This window comes from Gopherus flavomarginatus, chromosome 4 (assembly GCF_025201925.1).
Source record: "Gopherus flavomarginatus isolate rGopFla2 chromosome 4, rGopFla2.mat.asm, whole genome shotgun sequence".
Lineage (NCBI taxonomy): Eukaryota > Metazoa > Chordata > Testudines > Testudinidae > Gopherus > Gopherus flavomarginatus.
In genome coordinates this window covers 63213922-63233185 of record NC_066620.1, presented here as the reverse complement: position 1 = coordinate 63233185, position 19264 = coordinate 63213922, and the positions used below count along the sequence as shown (strand labels likewise).

At 44.8% G+C, this 19264-nt stretch overlaps 1 protein-coding gene across 5 annotated transcripts in view; it reads left to right on the top strand.

Annotated features, from left to right (window-relative positions):
* The window catches only part of DAAM2 (dishevelled associated activator of morphogenesis 2), a 278539-nt gene that overhangs the window by 185536 nt on the left and 73739 nt on the right, over positions 1-19264 (top strand). The window contains exon 6 of one of the 5 annotated variants that reach the window (XM_050948442.1): positions 8387-8720. The exons of the other annotated variants lie outside the window; for them this stretch is intronic. Coding sequence (XP_050804399.1) covers positions 8387-8720 — 334 coding nt within the window. The remainder of the gene's footprint in view (positions 1-8386; positions 8721-19264) is intronic. 5 annotated transcript variants of the gene reach the window in all.

Sequence of the window (19264 nt, the reverse complement as noted above, 5' to 3'; positions counted from 1 at the left end):
CGAACGTGCCTGCAGGAAAGAATAGACAAGTTGCATTGTTAGAAACCTGAAGAAGTTCTTTGAAGACAGAAGTGAAAATTGTGGTAATCAGATTCTAGACCACATGGCGTGAGGTATCCCGCATATATTATTGAATTAAGGATGGCATGTCAGTATTAACTCTCAAACTTTGTTCGATTCAAATATCCCTTATCTGAAGCAACTCAAAGTGCTGAGTATGAAGCATCCAAGTAATTTGACATGCAGCTGGTGTGGGGTTTTGTTCCTGTGATGCATGTAGCTATGAGAATGTAGCAAGATGTTTGATTATATGATGGGTTTGTCTATGATAGCAGATCTAGGAGGTGTCTTCTAGGCTTGTCTTCTTAAGTTAGCTTTTTGTTTGTTTTTTCTGTATATTTATGTACTGCACCTTCAGAAATCTAAGGTCACCTTTTGTTTGTTGGGTGCAGCAATACTGAATAATAACAAGCTGGCTACCTTTAGAGACTCTTTACATTGGAAAGCACAGTGTATAGAAAACAGATCCATAACAGGTGTGATCTCAGGAAATAGAAAGATTGGTCAAAAAGCTCATGAACATTTCACATAAGCCTGAGATTGACTGATATATCTGCATCCAAACCATGCAGAAGTCAGTTTCCTGGGGCTTCAATACGTACCCTGGTGAAGTGTGACAGTTCCATGGTGAGTTCTGAAGCCAAAGCTCCAAGTGACACCAAGAGAGGAACCACAAAGGTACTAACTCCCACTGAAACCAAACCATCCACCTTTGTGAATGCTACCTCCAAGAGAGTTGGGAACCCAGGTGGATGGCAATTGAGAATAATCTCTTTCTCACGTGTTCCTGCAAAGCCAAATGGCTGAGTTTTGCATGTCTGCCCTTCATGTTGTTGCAACATTTTTTTGTGAGCATGAATTATATAGACGTGTAGACTTAGTAAAAGGTCAAATTGAATGTGATTCAATGCAGTTACACCAGCGATAATTCTGGAGCATGTTCCAATTAACCAAACCAAGCACCTGGGAGCAATAATTGAAATAGAGGTTTTCTCCCTTTATGCAGAGAGTTGTACAGCTGGCTGGGTGGTGCATGTGCATGCGTACACAGCTTCCTCCAAAGCATCAGGTTTTTAGTCCCTGGGGAGGCAGGATGAAGTCGTTGATGGACCAGTGGCTTGATTCATGATGGCAAATCCCAAATCATTGTAACTGTAACAGGAAGGCAGTCCTCTCTTGTCAGGATTTGTTTGCTTTCCTGCAATGGAGGGAGGAAGAATAGTCCACTCAAAGCTCCTGAAAACGTGACCCTGTAAGAGAGCAACAAAAGTGTCTTGTTTGCCATGTCATCCATAAATCTGAGTCTGGCCCCTCAAACACTCTAATAATCTGCTATGTATGTCAAGTGGGGGCAGCATGAGAGAGCAGCTAATGTCACATTATCTCAGGAAAAATCCAGAGAGTGGGAAATATGTTAATCTGAGCAGAAAGAACCCAATGTTCTTTGCTTTGCTTGATACAGGCCCCATTAAGAATTCACTAGGGTGCTAGCTACCTGCTTTCCAGAGCAAAAAACAACTTTTATTATGACGCTTGTTCTCTGTTCTGCAGGGATATGAAGGGAACATCTAAAAAGCAGACTCTGTTGCCAGTGCAGCCTTCCTACAAGGCCTCGCTCTTGAAAGAGCTCTGTGATTCTGAGTGCTTCGTGACATGCTGGGAATTCTGGATTCAGGTTTCAATCCCTCAAACTATGGAGTTTTTTGGATCCAGGGATTTATTTTGTCCCATTACAGAGAGAGGCTGGCCACTTGAAAAGTCCAGAGCTGGCTCTAGTTTTGGAATCAAGTTCAGGAATGTTCAGGCCTTGGATTTTGGTTTGGGAACCTCTCTAATTATAACTAGAGTGGGGACAACAGCAGATAAGAGGCTTCAGATCTGAGCTTTAGGAAAGCGAATCCGGATGCAGAGCTGGTATTGTGATTTGGGCCTGTCTTGATTATAAGCCAGACAGGAACACTGACAAACCTAATGCCCCTGGGCTACTCAGGGTTTTTCCTAAGTATAGCCACCAATTAGAATTGGTGAAACATCTTCCAGAACATCTATTTGTGTTGCCACTCTGAACGTAAAGGAACCTCTATGCACTCACATCTTCTTTTTGAGGCAGCAAGCAAATGGCCCATCTCTTTAGCCTTTGGTCTTCCTCGGGCTGGATGAGTGTATGCTCAGGTACTGGATGAGCATGCAGCTTTTAAGTGGAGAAGGGAGACTATGACTTATTGACCTGCTGGAATGATGTTCTCAAACTTGTTCATGATTTCAATCCATATTCAGCCCCTTGTCATCTGACTTTCATCTAATGTAACCCAGAATCCTTTTTGGCAGTTTTGACAGAACTTCACAGGAAGTACTGTACTTCCTCTGTGATGAGTTTCAGGGCAGTGTAGCTGGAAGTGGCGAAATGATTTGAAGGATGTTGTTGGCATCTGTGGACAACCTGCTTGCAAGTGACCATCTAATCTTGACTGCCTGTATTCTATTCGCACAGCAAAGAACACAATACAATGCAAATTGACTTCAAGAATAAACAGGAAACATGGCAGCTTGCCACAACTTCCCCACTCTTAGGCTAGGTGCTGGTGTTTCAATCCACATGCCAATAGCTGCTGTGAAAGAATGTAATCAATCCTTGCATTGTTGCAGATCTATGTTGGAGTGTACTCAATGAAATTGACAGATTTTCATCATGTCAGCTGAGTACGCTTATGGCAGCAAGCGGTGGAGTGAGACATCTCCATGGGCTTGAGTGTCCAGCTCAAACATATATTCACTGCCACCAGTGAGTTTCCTTCTATCCTTCAAGAAGGCCTTTCCAATAAGATCCCACTCCCCAATCTTCCGGGGGGGGGGGGGAATGTGAGTGGGGTAAAGGAAGGGTCTTCAGCCAAAGATCAGATTTTTCAGGGCTTTCTCAACCAGTCCTGTGCTGCTTCAGCTGGGTTCCTCTGACAAGAGGCATTCATTTAATTTGTTTATAATAATAAGCATCTACACCAGCATCAATGAACTGTCACATGAAGCGTTCCTTCTTAAACTGCTGACTGTGGCTTAGAACCCTTTTTTCCCATAGTTAAGCAAAGCCAAATTTTTAGTTAAGTCCGTGTCTCAACTAATTTCCAATGACTCAATTGGTTAGCTGCCAAATGGGCCTTGTGCCAATGCCCGATCAGCAAGCCAATTCCTTCTTTGATGAAGAGGATGTGAGGGAGCCACAGCTACATCAGAGCTGCTTACAGAAGGGATCTGTACATAGGCCTTCAAGATACCAGTCTTTTTAGTTGAATTTGGAGATGAATCCCATTTTCCAGGCTGCTTCTTTTCATTAGATCCCCAAGCAACATGGCAAATGAAAATCGAAACTTGTATCAAATGGAATGAACAGAATCTTTCTGCAAGGGGAACAAGATACTGATGAGTGTGCCTTGATTGCTTACCCATAGGCAGCTCTGTAAGAGGAGTCACTGAACAAAGTGTCCCCATGTGGATATGTACTTTCTAATACTGTAGAACGGCATCCCTTTAACTGGGATACCCATCTGTAAAATTTGAAAAGATACACACCTGCATCTCTGGCATCTTTGTGAGGCTTAATTCATTAAAGCACTCTGCTTTTAGATGAAAGTGCAATAGACATTCCATTTATAATAAACCAGTGTGTCTGTCTCAGTGCTCAGAAGCATCCCTACAATAACGAATAGGTGCATGGTTCTCGGAAGCAGCTATATGAAAATAAGCCATTGCATGCATCCCAGTGCTCAGGAACAACCATTACATTAAAGAAAATATGTATTGTAAGGAAACTGATTCTAATTTAAAGTTCCTCAAAGGTTATTGCTAGAATCTGTGAGAGAACAGCTTTGCTCTTCGTATTTCAGCACTTAAATATGGAAGTGCAGCAGCACAGTGAAAATGAAAGTTGGTGAGGGGCACGAGAAGTTAACCCAACTTTTTGGAATCTTGGGAGAGTTTTGGTTCAAGTTTGAGGGCAAGGCGAGAAAGATCTTATTTAATCTGAATTATCTACCCTGCTCCAACCCTATTTTACCCAGTCTTAAAATACGTGGAGGTCGGGCTCTCTTTATTTTGGCTTGGTTTAGCCATGTGTCACTCGTGTGTACTTTAGCTGATCACTAATCTATCCAGCAAATGCAGCCTATTCTGCTTTGAATTTCAGGCAGGGCAGAGGTCCAAGGTTTGTCAGGGTTGTGAATGCCTCCTGATCCAAAGGCCACTGCTGTAGCTAGCCTGGGAAACATCGTCTTGACTGTCAGTAGGGTGGGAACATCCTGCCCTCCCCACGTGCCCCCCTTCTCCTTTCCCCTCAGTTTGTTCTTTCTGTCTTTCCCAAGCTGTGTCATTTCTCACAGTGAGGCTGCAGCACAATCTGTACAGGGATAGATCAGAGAATAAGACACAGCCATGGGGAAAGTCACTGCCACATAGGCCCTGTCTACATTAGGATGAAAGGCATATTGTTAGGCTACGTTAGCTAATATTCAAATTAAAATGTTTTAAAACCCCAGTGTAGAACCCTGTTTTTAACGTGAGTGACGCTGGTCAAGCAAAAACCTGCAGGGAGCTTAGGGTTTAATGCAACCAATATGGCACCTATTTAAAGCACATGCTGCCTTGTCTATGCTGGAACTTTAGAATGTGTTACACACGGCACATTAGCAAACATGTTCTGATATCACACCTTTAAATCTCCATCTAAAACAAGGCCCTCATGTGGCATGTGGGAGGCTAATTGTACACACACAGAACACAGTGAAGATGGCACTCTTCCCTAGAAACTCGACTGGATGCCTTGTACATGCACAAGCATGTACGTGTGTGCGCGCGCGTGCGCCTATGTACACATATGCACAAAGGCACTAAGCAAATGTGGTGGTATAAATAGCATTCAGCCTAGGAGCTGAACTCTCCCATTTCTGTCTGGCATGCATCATGCCGGACAAATAAATACACAGTGAGAATGACATTTAGCTCATGAGCTGGACTCCCAGGACACTAAGTGTTTTGACAAGGGACAGTGACAATCATAGCTTTATTCCTACATCTGATGTCAGCTGAGATGGGGAGGTAGTCAAGTTTGCTTCCTATTGAGTAACAGAGATTAGCGTTTTGCTCTCTGGACCAGATAGGATACAGGAAAATCCCGACATTGTTTGAAACTTCGTCGTTAATCAAGGTCTCTGACATCAATCTCTTTCCTGAACCTACCCTCCTGCTGGAGTGACCTCACCCTAGGAATCCTAGCAATGTTTCTCTGCCATTAGATTTATTTGGGTATTGTGCTTGTGAGAATGTCACTGTGCCTTTCACAAATTATTTGTCACCTGGTCTGCAGAGCTGGGCTGGCAGAGGTACATGAAAGTCATAGTGACTTGTATGTCTCGCACCAATAGCCAGTGCTCCGACTGGAAGTGGAATTCAGAAACCCTTGACTGAACAGGCTCTGAGTGATTTTCTTGAACCACTGGAGAATGCTGTCTCCTCAGGGTGGTGTCAGTCTCTTAGCCTCCCCTTAGCCTTGGAGCTATGAGGATGGCAATGTTTTTGCTTCTGGGTTTTGGTAATGAGTTTGGCAAGCCCTTGGATTCACGAAGGAACTTGGCAACAGTCATCATGAATAAATAGATTGGAAGTAAATACGTTAGGATTCAGAGCTGATATGTGTTGTACCATCCTATTCAGACTAGAAAATGGAGAAAATGTCAAGCCCTTCTGGGCCACAGCTGGCAAAACATCTAAAAGTGATCATTTCATGGCCATCTGCTAGTATGCACAAAATGATTTTGGTCTCAATCCAGTTTTCAGTGGACACCTGTATGACTGACACAGCACCACCACAGTTGGCCATGACTGCCAAAATTGCAGTCTCGGCAGAGAGGCCAGCAACCGAATGGGTCACAGACCCTGAACTACTCGTTAGTTTTCTTGCAACCATTTAGAATAACAAAGGGTGTTCGGTATCTTACTGAATCCCTGGTGCACTCTGTATGGTCTTTCCATCTACCTGAGGGGAGAGGAGCTTCTCTTCCTGTGGCTCATATAGATAGTTAGGATGGTGTACCCAAAAGACAAGTAATTTGTGATCAGAGCAATGTGAAACTTAGCAGTTTTGCTGAGCTGAGATAATGAAATCTCTCTTCTCATTGTTGGTGCATGTGTGTTTTGGTCCCTTCTAAAATTTGCTTTGAAGTTCAGGTTTGAACAAACCTTGAAGCAAAACTCATCTGAAACCACCAGGTTTTTCTTGGTTTCTGCTCAGAACTGTTGGTCCAAGTAAGCTGAAGGTTGGCAAGCTGTCTAGTATATCTGGCCCAACTTTCAGGTAGACCATGACATTTCCTGTGTGGTAAAGGTGAGTACCAACCACAGGACTAGCTGACCTATTTCTAATGTGCATTGTATACTAACACATAATTGAGGTTCAGGAGCGTTCTTGTGCACAGAGACGAGAACTGAAAGCAATGACACACCCAGTTGGAGCTGCTCAGGGTTCACAAGTTGGACAGGGAACTGGATGGGATCCTGTTCGCTTCACTTTGCGTAGGACCCCAAAATATTAAGCCTGCTGGAAACTCACAATGAAATTTAACTAAAACCAATGGGGTGAATTTGTTCCCAGTATTGTTCCACTGACTTCAATGGACTCAGTTAACTTCAGAGGATTAATTCCAGGAATGAACTGACTCATCGTGGTTTTTATCTTTTGGTTTGAATGAAACTATAGACCTCTCCTTGGGCTTTTTCTATGTTGTATCCATCCAGATTAGTGCATGGTCTTCATTTGAAACTGGGCATATTTTACCTGGTTTCATAATAAAAGTTTGACACAGAACCCCAGTGACTTGAAAAGTGACCCAAAACGTGTTCCAACACTGCTTTATTCCATGCTGTTCCTTCTGAAAATTCACTGTCTACATATCTAATCTATTTGTGTCCTCATGCCAGACCCTGGTGGTATCCATGGTGGTCATTGAGTCTGCTCCCTCCTTAAGCACATCTTCTGCCAGCAGAGATCATACAAGCCATTTTTGGAGTTTTGCCTGATCCAGGACTGTAGGTGTGGCTGTCATAACTCTCCTACTCAGATCTGAACCTTAGAGTTCAGAACATGAGAAGCTAGCATGAAACCTCCAAACTTAATTACCAGCTTGGATCTGATATCGCTGCCACCAGCCAGAATTCCAGTGTCTGGCTCGCTCTTGTCTCCCCAAAACCTTCCCTGGGGAACCCCAAGACTCAGATGCCCTGAGTCTCACCACAAAGGGAAATAACCCACTTCCCTTCTCCCTCTTTACCTCCTCCCAGATTTCCCTGCCCTCGGTACTCTAGGAGATCCCCTGCTTCAAGTCCTTGAAACACCACACTGAGAAATCAAATATTTCTCTCCCCTCACCCAGAGGTTATGCAAATTCAGGCTTAGTAAATCTAATACAAAGAGATTCTCTCTTCCCCCCCTGTCTTCTTCCTCCCACCAATTCCCTGGTGAGCTGCAGACTCAATCCCCTTGATCCCCCACTGAAAAGAAAATCCAACAGGTCTTAAAAAGAAAGCTTTATATAAAAAGAAAGAAAAAGACACAAAATGGTCTCTGTATCAAGGTGACAATATACAGGGTCAATTGCTTAAAAGAAAAAATGAATAAACAGCCTTATCCAAAAAGAATACAATTTAACACATTCCAGCAACTACACACGTGTAAATACAAAAAAACAATATTAACCTATTGTCTTAGTGTCCTTGTACTTACAACTTGGAAACAGAAGATTAGAAAGCCTGGAAATTCCTGTGGTCACTCTCAGAGCCCAGAAAGAGAACAGACCAAGAATAAAGGATTCATACCCAAAACTTCCCTCCACCCAGATTTGAAAAAGTCTTGTTTCCTGATTGGTCCTCTGGTCAGGTGTTGTTTGTTACCCCTTTCCAGGTGAAAGAGACATTAACCCTTAGCTATCTATTTATGACAGTGGGCCCTATAGATTTCCCAGTATATAGGAATCTTTTCACCAGCCATTGAAATGCAGCAACCATTGTGGTTGAACGTGGTAGTTATTATACAGTAACATTGTCCAAGCACATAGGACAGGGGAAACAAAAGGTGAGATTTGAAGCAGACGGAATGCAATTACCTAAATTGGAAAATGACCATGACAACAAGACTGACTGTCTGTTTGCGACATGTTATCTGGAATCATCTGGAGTTATCTAGGCTACCACTTGCTCTGTTCTTAGCATCATAGTTCCATAGTCTATTAATTTGATGCCTATTGTACAATTTGCCTTAATTCTGTTTTCCTCCCTTTCCCTTCAGGTTTGTGACCAGGTTTATTGAGCTGGATGGCCTGACCTGTTTGTTGAACTTCCTGAAGAGCATGGACTATGAGACCTCAGAGAGCCGCATACACACATCCGTTATAGGGTGTATCAAGGCACTGATGAACAACTCCCAGGGACGGGCACATGTCCTGGCCCATCCAGAAAGTATCAATATCATCTCCCAGAGCTTACGGACTGAGAACATCAAGACCAAAATCGCTGTGCTGGAGATCCTCGGGGCTGTTTGCCTGGTGCCGGATGGCCATAAGAAGGTCCTACAGGCCATGCTTCACTACCAGGTCTATGCTGCAGAGAGGACAAGATTCCAGGTATAAACATGCTTAGCCAACAATGCCAAACACCAGGCATCTTTGAAAAGGGTGGTTTGTACTTCTACACAGTGTATAAAGTCCATTTTCCTCACCTGGATCAACCAAAGTAGTGTCAGCTTCCCCACATAGATTTTTTTATCTCACACATTCTACAGTCAGTCACTGCTATCAATGCTGATTTAAAGCTACTGTGCCTTACCTTAAAACCGAGTCTTGCTTTATTAATGAAAGGCTTTCAGTAATCTCACACTCTAACCTAGACTGATGTCATCTATTGGGTGCCTGTTACCGTACTATTTAAGTGCCAATAGCATAAAAGCCCCAGGAGCTTCTGTAATGCTTTTAAGGTCAATTCTGTCATAATGCAGAGAGTATGGAGTAAATGATCTATAGCAAAAGCCATTAATAAGCCAACATTTACCAGTTGTTACCCCACAGCACAGATATTTCCTGTTCAAAGTATAGAGGAAGAACTCAGAAAGAGAGATTACTGACTTTCTGGTTATGGGGATTATAAACTGATGCCATGACCTGCCTCTTCCTAATGAAACAGCCATCCTGATGAGGAGAAACCTTGTGAGCGGTTGTGTTAAGCCATGGTTTCTAAACATATTGGCACTGTACTAGTTTACCATTCTTATAGTACGACCCAAAATTCCTTCCATGAGTGAAGTTTCCATTGGGTTTTGCCTGGCTACTATAAGGAGGGTAATATACAATTAGGTCCTAAAACCTTGTTTACATCAGCCATTGCCCCTGACCTCCCATTCAGCTTGTGCATACGCTAAACTTCAGTGGATCTTGGGCTGCGCTAAATTTGAGATTGTAAAAGTAGTTCAAGCTCCGTGGAAGTTTGCAGCATGCACAGCTGAGTGGGACATGGTCACTGGTCACCAACAGCGGCTCATGTGGTTGTTTCTCATGAAGGTGAGTCCCAGTACAGATGCTCAGGGAGTCAAGTGGCTTACTGTCCACGTTACACAACTAGGATTCAGGAGACCTGAGTTCTATTTCCTAGCTCTGCCGCTGACCTACTCTGTGACCTTGGCCAAGACACTTCATCTCTCTGTGCTTCTGTTTCCACATTCACCCTTTTCCTTGTCTATTTAGATTGTAAGCTGTTCTGTGCATTCACTGTCTCACTATGTGTTTGTACAGAGCTTATCACGTTGGGGCCCTGATCTCAGTTGAGGTCTCGGTGCTAATGCAACCGTAATGACAATAGGGAGCTGGGGAGACTAGGACTTCAGCCCCAAAAGACTAGCATACCAGTAAGAGGTTGGGAATCGCTGATGCAAAGGATGGAGTTGAGGAATGGAAGCCAAATGCAGAGAGAATACAACGGTTAGAGTGCTGTAGTCTGCATGTAAGAAAAAGAAAAGACAACCTTAAATCTCGCTCATTTTCTGGTAATTAGCCTAACTGAGGAAGTCTTTCTGAAGCTTGTGTTTGCTTACACTGGAGGCGCTTTGGGGTGACCTCGCGTGTTTGGCAGTAATTCACAGCCCTGGCAACTTTCAATCGGATTTTAATTCTTTGTCCCAACTTGACTGAGCTGATCTGCTGAATAAACCCATATGCTGTAGCAATCCCAAGTCAACTCAAGTGCCTCCTCTGTGTATATCTTTTTATTTGTCTCAAACTGTAAATGACTGGGATGATAAATCATTGCTGGGCTAGTGTATGGTAACACATCTCATCTTGTACAGCTGGGCCTTTGAGAAATTGCATCTAATGATTCACAGAAGCTCTTGTGAGCCTGAGGGAACTCACTTACTATCTCATCCGTGAATGAACGGAATGCACAAATAATTGCCTTTGTCAAATATTTTTGCATTGAGGGGAGGGGGCATGAGGAAGAAAGATAAGTGTTTGCTTCCTCTGTTTTATTTTTTTTTTAAATGTGGTTAGCAGCAGGGATATGCACCTGCTTACGAATTTTGTAAAGCCTGTGTCCAGAAACTGGAATGGCATTTTCCAGAGTTCTCGCCAACAGGTTGAACCCAAGCAGTTCTTATCTTAACTCTGAAGGAGTCTTCAAATACCTACCATTGCCACTGTCCACCCATTTAAGTCTCTCAGTGGATCAGTGGCGGCATCCCAAGTGAACATGGTCCATGCTCAGTGAAAGGCAAAGAAGGAAGCTGATGCCACGCATTAAGATTCTCAGTTAAGAATGCCAGTGACATAAAGCTTCATATCTCATCTTTCAAATGTGAAGTACTGTTACCTTCTAGTCCTGGCCTTGGCTCAGAGAGTGCTCTTGCAGTTCCTTTCCTTGCAAGCCAAGGAAGAGGGATATGAATGTCTCTGCTTTACTGGGGATCTGGAGCTTTCACTAAGGAGGTGAAGTGACTGAGCCCAAGGAGGCACTAGACAAGCCAGCTTGTGCCTTTACTGTATGTGCCTGGGAGATAATAGAGGACTGAGTCTGGATTTAAAACAATAAAACAACAACACACTTTCTGAGCAGCTCTTCACTCTGGGTCTTGGATCTACAGCTTTATAACCAAGACTTTGCCAATAATTCACAGCTCCTTTTGGCTTCCAAGGACAATTTTGGTGGGAAATGTCTCCTATCACTTGAGCATTTAATAGCATCTTTCAGTGCATAAGTTATCTGAAGAGTTTAAAGCTTCCTGGTTTAGGTAGATTCCAACCCATTGCTCTCTAACTCCCTCCTCAGAAATTCTCTTAGGGCTTGGCTACACTTGAGAGTTACAGCGCTGGTGGTGGCTTTACAGCACTGTAACTTACTCCCCGTCCACACTTGCAAGGCACATACAGCGCTGCATCTCCCTGGCTACAGCACTGGCTGTACTTCACCTCAACGAGAGGAAGAAAGAGAACAGCGCTGCAAGAGTCATTGTAAACAGTGATTAATCTTACTATGCTGTAACTGACCTCCGGAACCTTCCCATCATGCTTTTTAAGTAAAGATAACACTTTGTTTTGTTGTGAACTCAGGCCTCCCTGAGCTGCTTACCTAAAAAACAAACACAGCTACTGTTTGTTGTGAATGGGGCAGGCAGGGGGATGAATGTCCACAGCTAGTGTCCGCTTGAGGAGAGAAGCGGGGGGGGAGGGGTGGTCCGTTCTGGAGCAGCTGCTTATCTGGTCTGAAGGTTATTTGCATTTAGTTAATGAGAGAGGGGTGGGGGAAGGGGTCGAAACTTTTAAAATGATTGAAGGTTGGTGCTGTGTATCTTCAAGTCCTTAGAACTTGCAAGGCAGGGAGCTGACACAGTGTCAGCTCCAAAAATCCACTCTCTCTGTCTCCCCCACGCTCCCTGTCGCACTCCACCCCACCCCCCTCTTTTGAAAAGCACGTTGCAACCACTTGAATGCTGGGATAGCTGCCCATAATGCACCACTCGTGGCCACACTGAAGCGCTGGTAGCTGTCAGTGTGGCCACACTGCAGCGCTTTCCCTTCACAGCTGGACGAAGACAGCTTTAACTCCCAGCGCTGCACACCTCCAAGTGTAGTCAAACCCAGAGCCTATAAAACCAACTCAGAATTCCCCCAAACAAAGATCTGGCATCATCACAATTAAGCTATTAGAGTTCTTCCTGAGTAGTGAAAGCCGTTCAAAAGCAAACTCTACACAGGAGGAACAGGAGACGCATATTCTGAATATGCAGAGTGGAAACACATTGCTCTGGCTCCATTGTTCTTCATGACAAAGGATGAAATTGTGGATTGGCCTCATGAAAAAGATGTCTGGGACCCCCCCAAAGGCTCTGCTCTGTTTTCACATAGATGATGAGACAATAGGCTATTTAAGGAAACAGCAGATGAGCCAAAGAGGAGGAGGATTTCAGCATCTCAGGCTTGGAAGCTGACAGAAATGGGACCATTAGGTCCATAGAAAGTGGGGAAGATTTTGCTTCTCTGGAACCTGGCCTGAGCTCAGTCTTTGTTATAGATTCTAAGGCCAGAAAGGACAACGCTGATAATCTTCTAGTCTGACCTCCTACATAACACAGGCAATAGAACTTCTCTGAAGTAATTCCTGTTTGAACTAGAGCAGATCTTTTAGAAAACATCTCACTGGTGTGTCCTACAGAGTAACTTAAAGATGAAAAGGATCTAAAACTCTGGCATGCTCATTAGATTTTGTTTTGCTTTAGAATGGAATTTTGTGCTGGTGAAAGGTGCTGAACTGACAGCCCTAGATGGGAACAGAGGAAAATTACAATACAGGCAGCAGTTGTGCAAGACTTGACTCTCAGTAGTGAGGCAGTGATTCAGCCCTCACCGCCTGGGACCAGCTAGTGAAAGGGTGAGAGAGGAATTCATGGGCTATTTACTTTGTAGGATTCTCTGCTGAAACTGCCATGAGGGGTGCCACTTGTAATTGCATGTTGAGTCATGTGGAAACCTGGCACTGGACTGAGACCTGACAATTTATTTCACACAAGGCATCAGATGGTTATCACCTTTTGGCCAGTACTGACTCAGGTTAGATTGAAACCAGTGGCGTAGGAGTGAAAAGCTCCCTATGACTTTACCAGTCCCCTGAGCCATTTAGTCCCTCCCTCCTTGACTTTTCGTGGCTTCCTTGTAAGAACAAACATTCATCACTAATAATGAAGACCATGATCTATATTCAGTGACTCTGAGAGTGGCCTTTCCCTCCCACTCCACAGCATGTGCTTTCTCCCAGTCACCATCTTGGCAGCAGTGGTGCATAATTTCCTTTTTCCCCTTCCCCTCTTGTTGCTTCCTGACCTCTCTTCTGGTTGAAATCCTCATGCTCCCTCTCAGCTGCTCACTGGTTTTGGATTTAGCATTTTCCCAATAGCACCAGCAATGAATATCAGAGTTTCTCTTTCTCCTTGATCTTCTTTGGCAACCTCTCTCAATAGCAGATGATTCAAGGAGTCAGTGAGTAAATGTGAGACAGCTGTTGCTGGAACCATTTTCTCCCAGAGAACTGAGAGTTTTATTTTCCCTTCTCCCTGTTTCTTTTCTTGTCTTGGTGGAATTCCTTAAGGGATTTTCTTTTTTTCCCGCTTCCTCACAAGAATGAGGAAGTGAAGGTCAGCTTTATTTATTGGCAGCTGTCTAAAACGTAAGCCTCTGCATAACTCACTACTGACAGCTTCAGATTGGAGATTGATTATTTCCCACTTGCATGTGCCTAAGTGACATGGATTAGTGTGTGGAGATCACACATTTAACTCTGAACCACATAAAATTGTGTTCTCCTTGTTACAGGTTGCTGCTCAGTCTTAAGTCATCTCTGGTCTTCCAGGCATGACTGTTACTACCCGGAATGCCTAGTATAGTACCACATAGACACCAACAAATGAAGTATCAGGGAGATTACAAAGGGAAAGTTGGTACTTCGGGCCAATTTCTTTCTTTAGTTACATTGCTATAACTTTTTTGACTTGAATAGAGTTACTCCTGTTTTATACCACTAGAACTAAGATCAGAATCCAAACCATAGTCTGGATTCAACTGTTGTAATGCCATTGAAATCGGTGTAGTTGCACCAGTTTACACCAAATGAGGATCTGATTCCACCACTATAAAAATTCTACTGAAATGCATTTGTGAAGATGGATTATTTTATGGGACCTTGTAGAACATATAGACAATTCTTTTGCTAAAACTAGGGGTTAGCGTGTTTAAATTGGAAAATTTCACACTTGGGTCCTACTGGAAACTACAGCCTGAATTACTGCCTCTTTGTAACCAAGACATCATTCCATCTACAATGGGTCTGACTCTGGCCTCACTCTGGTACTAATCTGGTGTAACACTCATTGGCTTCAATGGAGTAATTCCTTTTTTATTTTATTTTTGGAACAAATTGGTCCTGGTGACTTCGGTTTAATTTATCAGATGGTGTTCACTCGAGTTTTAAAAGAACTCAGATATGAAATTGCAGAACTACTAACTGTGGTATGTAACCTATCACTTAAATCAGCTTCTGTACCAGATAACTGGAGGCTAGTTATTGGGATACCGAGTTGTTTTTTTTTAAAGGCTCCAGAGGCAATCCTGCTAGTAAGCCTAACTTCAGTACCAGTTTCAAGCATTTTGCCTGTCAGACACATGGATGAACACTATTTGTTGGTGAAGGAGTCAACACAGGTTTTATAAAAGGAAATTATGCCTCAGAAATCTATTTAAATTCTTTGAGGGGTCAAAAACCATGTAGACAAGGATGATCGAGTGGATATAGTGTACTTGGACTTTTTCTGAAAGCTTTTGATAAGGTCCCTCACCAAGGGCTCTTAAGCAAACTAAGCAGCCATAGGATAAAAGGGAAGGTCCTCTCATGGATTGGTTAAAAGATAAGAAACAAAGGGTAGGAATAAATGGTCAATTTTCACAATGGGAAGTTGGGATCTGTATGCGGTCCTGTGTTGTTCAACATATTCAGAAATGGTCTGGAAAAAGGGGCAAACAGTGAAGTGCTAAAATTTGCAGATGTTGTTAAATTATTCAAGATGGTTGAGTCCAAAGCTGACTGCAAAAAGTTACAAAGCAATGTCACAAAACTTGGTGACTGGGCAACAAAATGGCAGATGAAATTCAATGCTGATAAATGCAAAGTACTGCACGTTGGAAAACATAATCCCAACTATACTTACAAATTGATCGTGTCTAAATTAGCTGTTACTACTCAAACAAGAGATCTTGGAGTCATTGTGAATAGTTTTCTGAAAACATCTGCTCAATGTATAGTGGCAGTCAAAAAAGCTAACAATGTTAGGAACTATTAGGAAGGGGATAGATAATAAGACACTAACTATCATAATGCTACCATATAAATCCATGATATGCCCAGATCTTGGCTATTGCATGAATTTCTGATTGCCCATTTCAAATGTAACCCTTCTGCCCCTCTGAGTTGGCAGCAACAAGGGCCGGGTTCAGTATCCAGGGGTTCCGTTTCAGTAACACAATGCATAACCGGCTCGAGCCCCCACCCAGTGACCTGGGACACTCAGATATCACACCCCCCTGAGCGCCTCTAGGAGGCAATACTTCCCCTCTCGCAAGCACGGAGTCTGAGTGTAGCAAAATCTTTTTTAATAAAGGAAGGAATCAATGCGGCATCCCATTGGAGAAACACCACAAACAGGGTTATAACACAAACCATAAACAAAAACCCACCTCCAAGTACATTTGGCACTGTCCTTTTTCCGCTTAGGGTTTTAAGTCCAATCACCCCAAAGTCCAACAACCCAAAAGTCTCTGGTCAATGCCACCCCAGAGTTCGAGAGTCTATCTGTAGAGGTCCCTCCCCCCAGCCTGGGTAGAAAGGGGCACCTTACGTGGTCCGGGGCCAACTGCCCTGCCTCTCCGTGGGTTCTGCTTCCGCCTTCTCCACGAACTGCTCCGCTTTACCAGCTGCTCCACTCTGCTCCTCCAGCCGTCCTCAGGAACTGCTCCGCTCCACCAGCTGCTCTGCTCCATGAGCTGCTCTGCAAAATTGCTCAGCTCCACTCACTCTGTGGGCCGCGCCACCCGTCCCACAGCTACTCCGCTCTGCTGCCACCAGCTGTCCCGTGATCCGCTCCAGCCGTCACCGCAACTGCTCCACTCCGCCAGCTGCTCTGTTCCACAGTATATCTTCAGGCTCCCCGACTAGTTAGCACAGTACCCAGTGCTCTCAGCTCAGTCATTTCAGCTCTTTTGTGATTTCAGCTCTTAGTAGGGGAGCCCCAGTGCTAGTGCACCATTAGCCCAAAGTGCATTCAGCTCAGTCACCTGTATCTAGATTCTTGGGGGAATAACAAAATCAACTGACATTCCACAGTGGAGAGAGGAGGGGGTGCAACTGGTGCTTCTGGCTCCACAAGGCGCCTGCACCACCAGGCACAGATACCTGTCCCCAGCCTCTCTACTTCACTGGGTTTTGGAACCCATGTCCCATGTCTAGCAAGTACCACCCAACTGAGGGTGAGTCATTTGTCACCAAGCAGTCCCACCGCTCAGCAGTCTGGGATAGGGTGGGCGTGCCTATGCAAATACACTCTCTGACATTCTTTCCACCAGATGTCAGGGTAGAGCTTATCCTGACTCTGCTTACATCCTCCCCCCAGCCAAGAATTTGTCGTCCCGACAAATCACATTCCCTACTATACCAACTTATTGGTCCCCTCCAAAAGGCATTAGATAGCCCACTTTAGCTTTCACAAACCTGTGTGCTAAATGTATAGGCTCCTCACTAATCACCCCAGGTGCATCGTAAGTTAACCGTTTCACTGGTCTTATTACCCTGTCTCGCCTATTGAGAATCTCTGTTGCTATGGTAGGGGGGACATCCTCTTGAGTGCCGGATGGGGAGGTTTCCTGTGAGTTCCCCTCAGATACTGGCATAGGCTCCTGCATTTCTAGTTCTAACCGTGGAGGGTCGCAGATGCTCTGGACATCCCCCATCTGTATGTCACCATTGTCCAAAAGCCTGTGTAAGTCATTACACGGGGGTCCCACCAGTGGCTCAGGGATGTCAGGAATGGGCCTAAATACTTCTGCCATGGGGTTTAAGGCGGAAGAGGATGTGCTCTCTTCTGATTCAGCGGATCGAGACTGAAATCTTGTCTTCATCCCAGGATACACCATGGTTGTGTCTTCCTCCTCAGACTCACTGTCAGATGTGCCGAATAGGGGTAGGTTAGCTGCAGGAGGCCGGCTGTCCACATTGGAAGGCGGCTTTGGTACAGCACCTTCGTTCTGCCCAGTTGCCCTGTTGTGGCCCATCTCATAAGGGCTGCCTACCAATTCTCCCACAGGGAGCAAAAGGTTTCTATGCACGGTTTTGGTCTGCCCTGGACCCTCTTCAGGTTTTATCTTGTAGACCGGCAGGTCTCCTAGCTTTTCCATCACTAAGTAAGGTATTGCCTTCCATCTGTCAGCTATCTTGTGTTTGCCAGCAATACCCAAATTTCGCAGCAGGACTCTGTCCCCTGGCTGGAGCTCTTGCAGACGTACCCTAGCATCATATCGCTGTTTGTTGCGGCCTGCATTCTTCTGAGCTGCAGATGTAGCTAAGTGATAAGCATCCCGCAGCTTTTCTTGTAGATGGGATAGATATTGCTGGTGAGTTTCATAGCTATCTCCATCCTCGGATACACCAAAGCACAGGTCTATGGGTAATCTTGGTTCTCGCCCAAACATTAAGAGATATGGGGTGACTCCCGTAGCGTCGTTCTTTGTGGCGTTGTAGGCGTGCACTAGAAATGCGACATGTTGGCTCCAGGTTGCCTTCTGCTCTGGCCGCAAAGTCCCTAACATATCTAACAGGGTTCGGTTGAACCTCTCTGGCTGAGGGTCACCCTGTGGGTGATAAGGCGTCGTTCTTGACTTTTTAATTCCTGCTATCCTCAGCACCTCCTTCAGAAGGTGACTCTCAAAGTCTCGTCCCTGATCCGAGTGTATCCGGGCTGGGAATCCATAAACTGAGAAATATTTTTCCCACAGTACTCGAGCGACGGTAGTGGCCTTCTGATCACGTGTGGGATATGCCTGCGCATATCGCGTGTAATGGTCGGTCACTACTAGGATGTTCCCAATATTCCTCTTGTCCACTTCTAAAGACAAGAAATCAATGCAAACCAGCTCCAGAGGTTTGTTGCTGGTGATGTTCTTCAGATATGCAGCCCTCGTGGGCAGAGTTTTCCTTTGCACACATCGCGCGCAGGTCTCACATTTCCTGCGAACATCTTCAGCCATCCGTGGCCAATAGAATCTACTGCGGATAAGTTCCAGGGTCCTCTCCATCCCTAAATGTCCAAAATCATCATGCAGGGCCCTCATGGCCAGGGCTCTGTAATCTTTTGGCAGCACTAGTTGATTCCGTTGCTTTTGTAGAGGGTCTGTGGTCGTGCGGTGTAGCACTCCCTGAATCAGTTTTAGTTTGGTCCATTCTCTCAATAGTAGTTTGCCCTCTGGGGTAGGTGGGACAACCTCAGCTGGGCCTCGCCCCTCTCTTTTGGCAAGTAGTGTATCACGAATGTCAGCATCTTGTAGTTGGGCCTCTTGCCAGTCAGCTGTATTGAGCATGGGCAAGGGAGATTGGTCCAAAGCAATATAGTTCACTGAAGCAGAAGGCACGGATTCAGGGGGTAGGTCCAAAGCTTCAGCAACACATCCATGAAGGCTCTCAGGGGCCTCCGGCTCTCGGCGACTCACACTGCAGATAGCTCTCACGCCATCCGTGGGTATCACAGCAACGGCAGGTGCCTGCGGACGTCTGGACAAGGCATCTGCATCTACATTGCTCCTCCCTGATCGGTATTGAATGCTGAACTCATAGCTAGCCAAGGCGGCCACCCATCTCTGGCCTGTAGCATCCAATTTAGCACTTGTTAACACATAGGTCAGTGGGTTGTTGTCTGTCCACACCTGGAACTGAGCACCATACAAGTAGTCTCGGAATTTCTCAGTGATGGCCCATTTCAAGGCCAAGAACTCCAGTTTGTGGATGGGGTAGCGAGTTTCACTGTCAGACAGTCCTCGGCTGGCAAAGGCTACCGGTTTGCGTTTGCCTTCCACTTCCTGATACAGTACTGCTC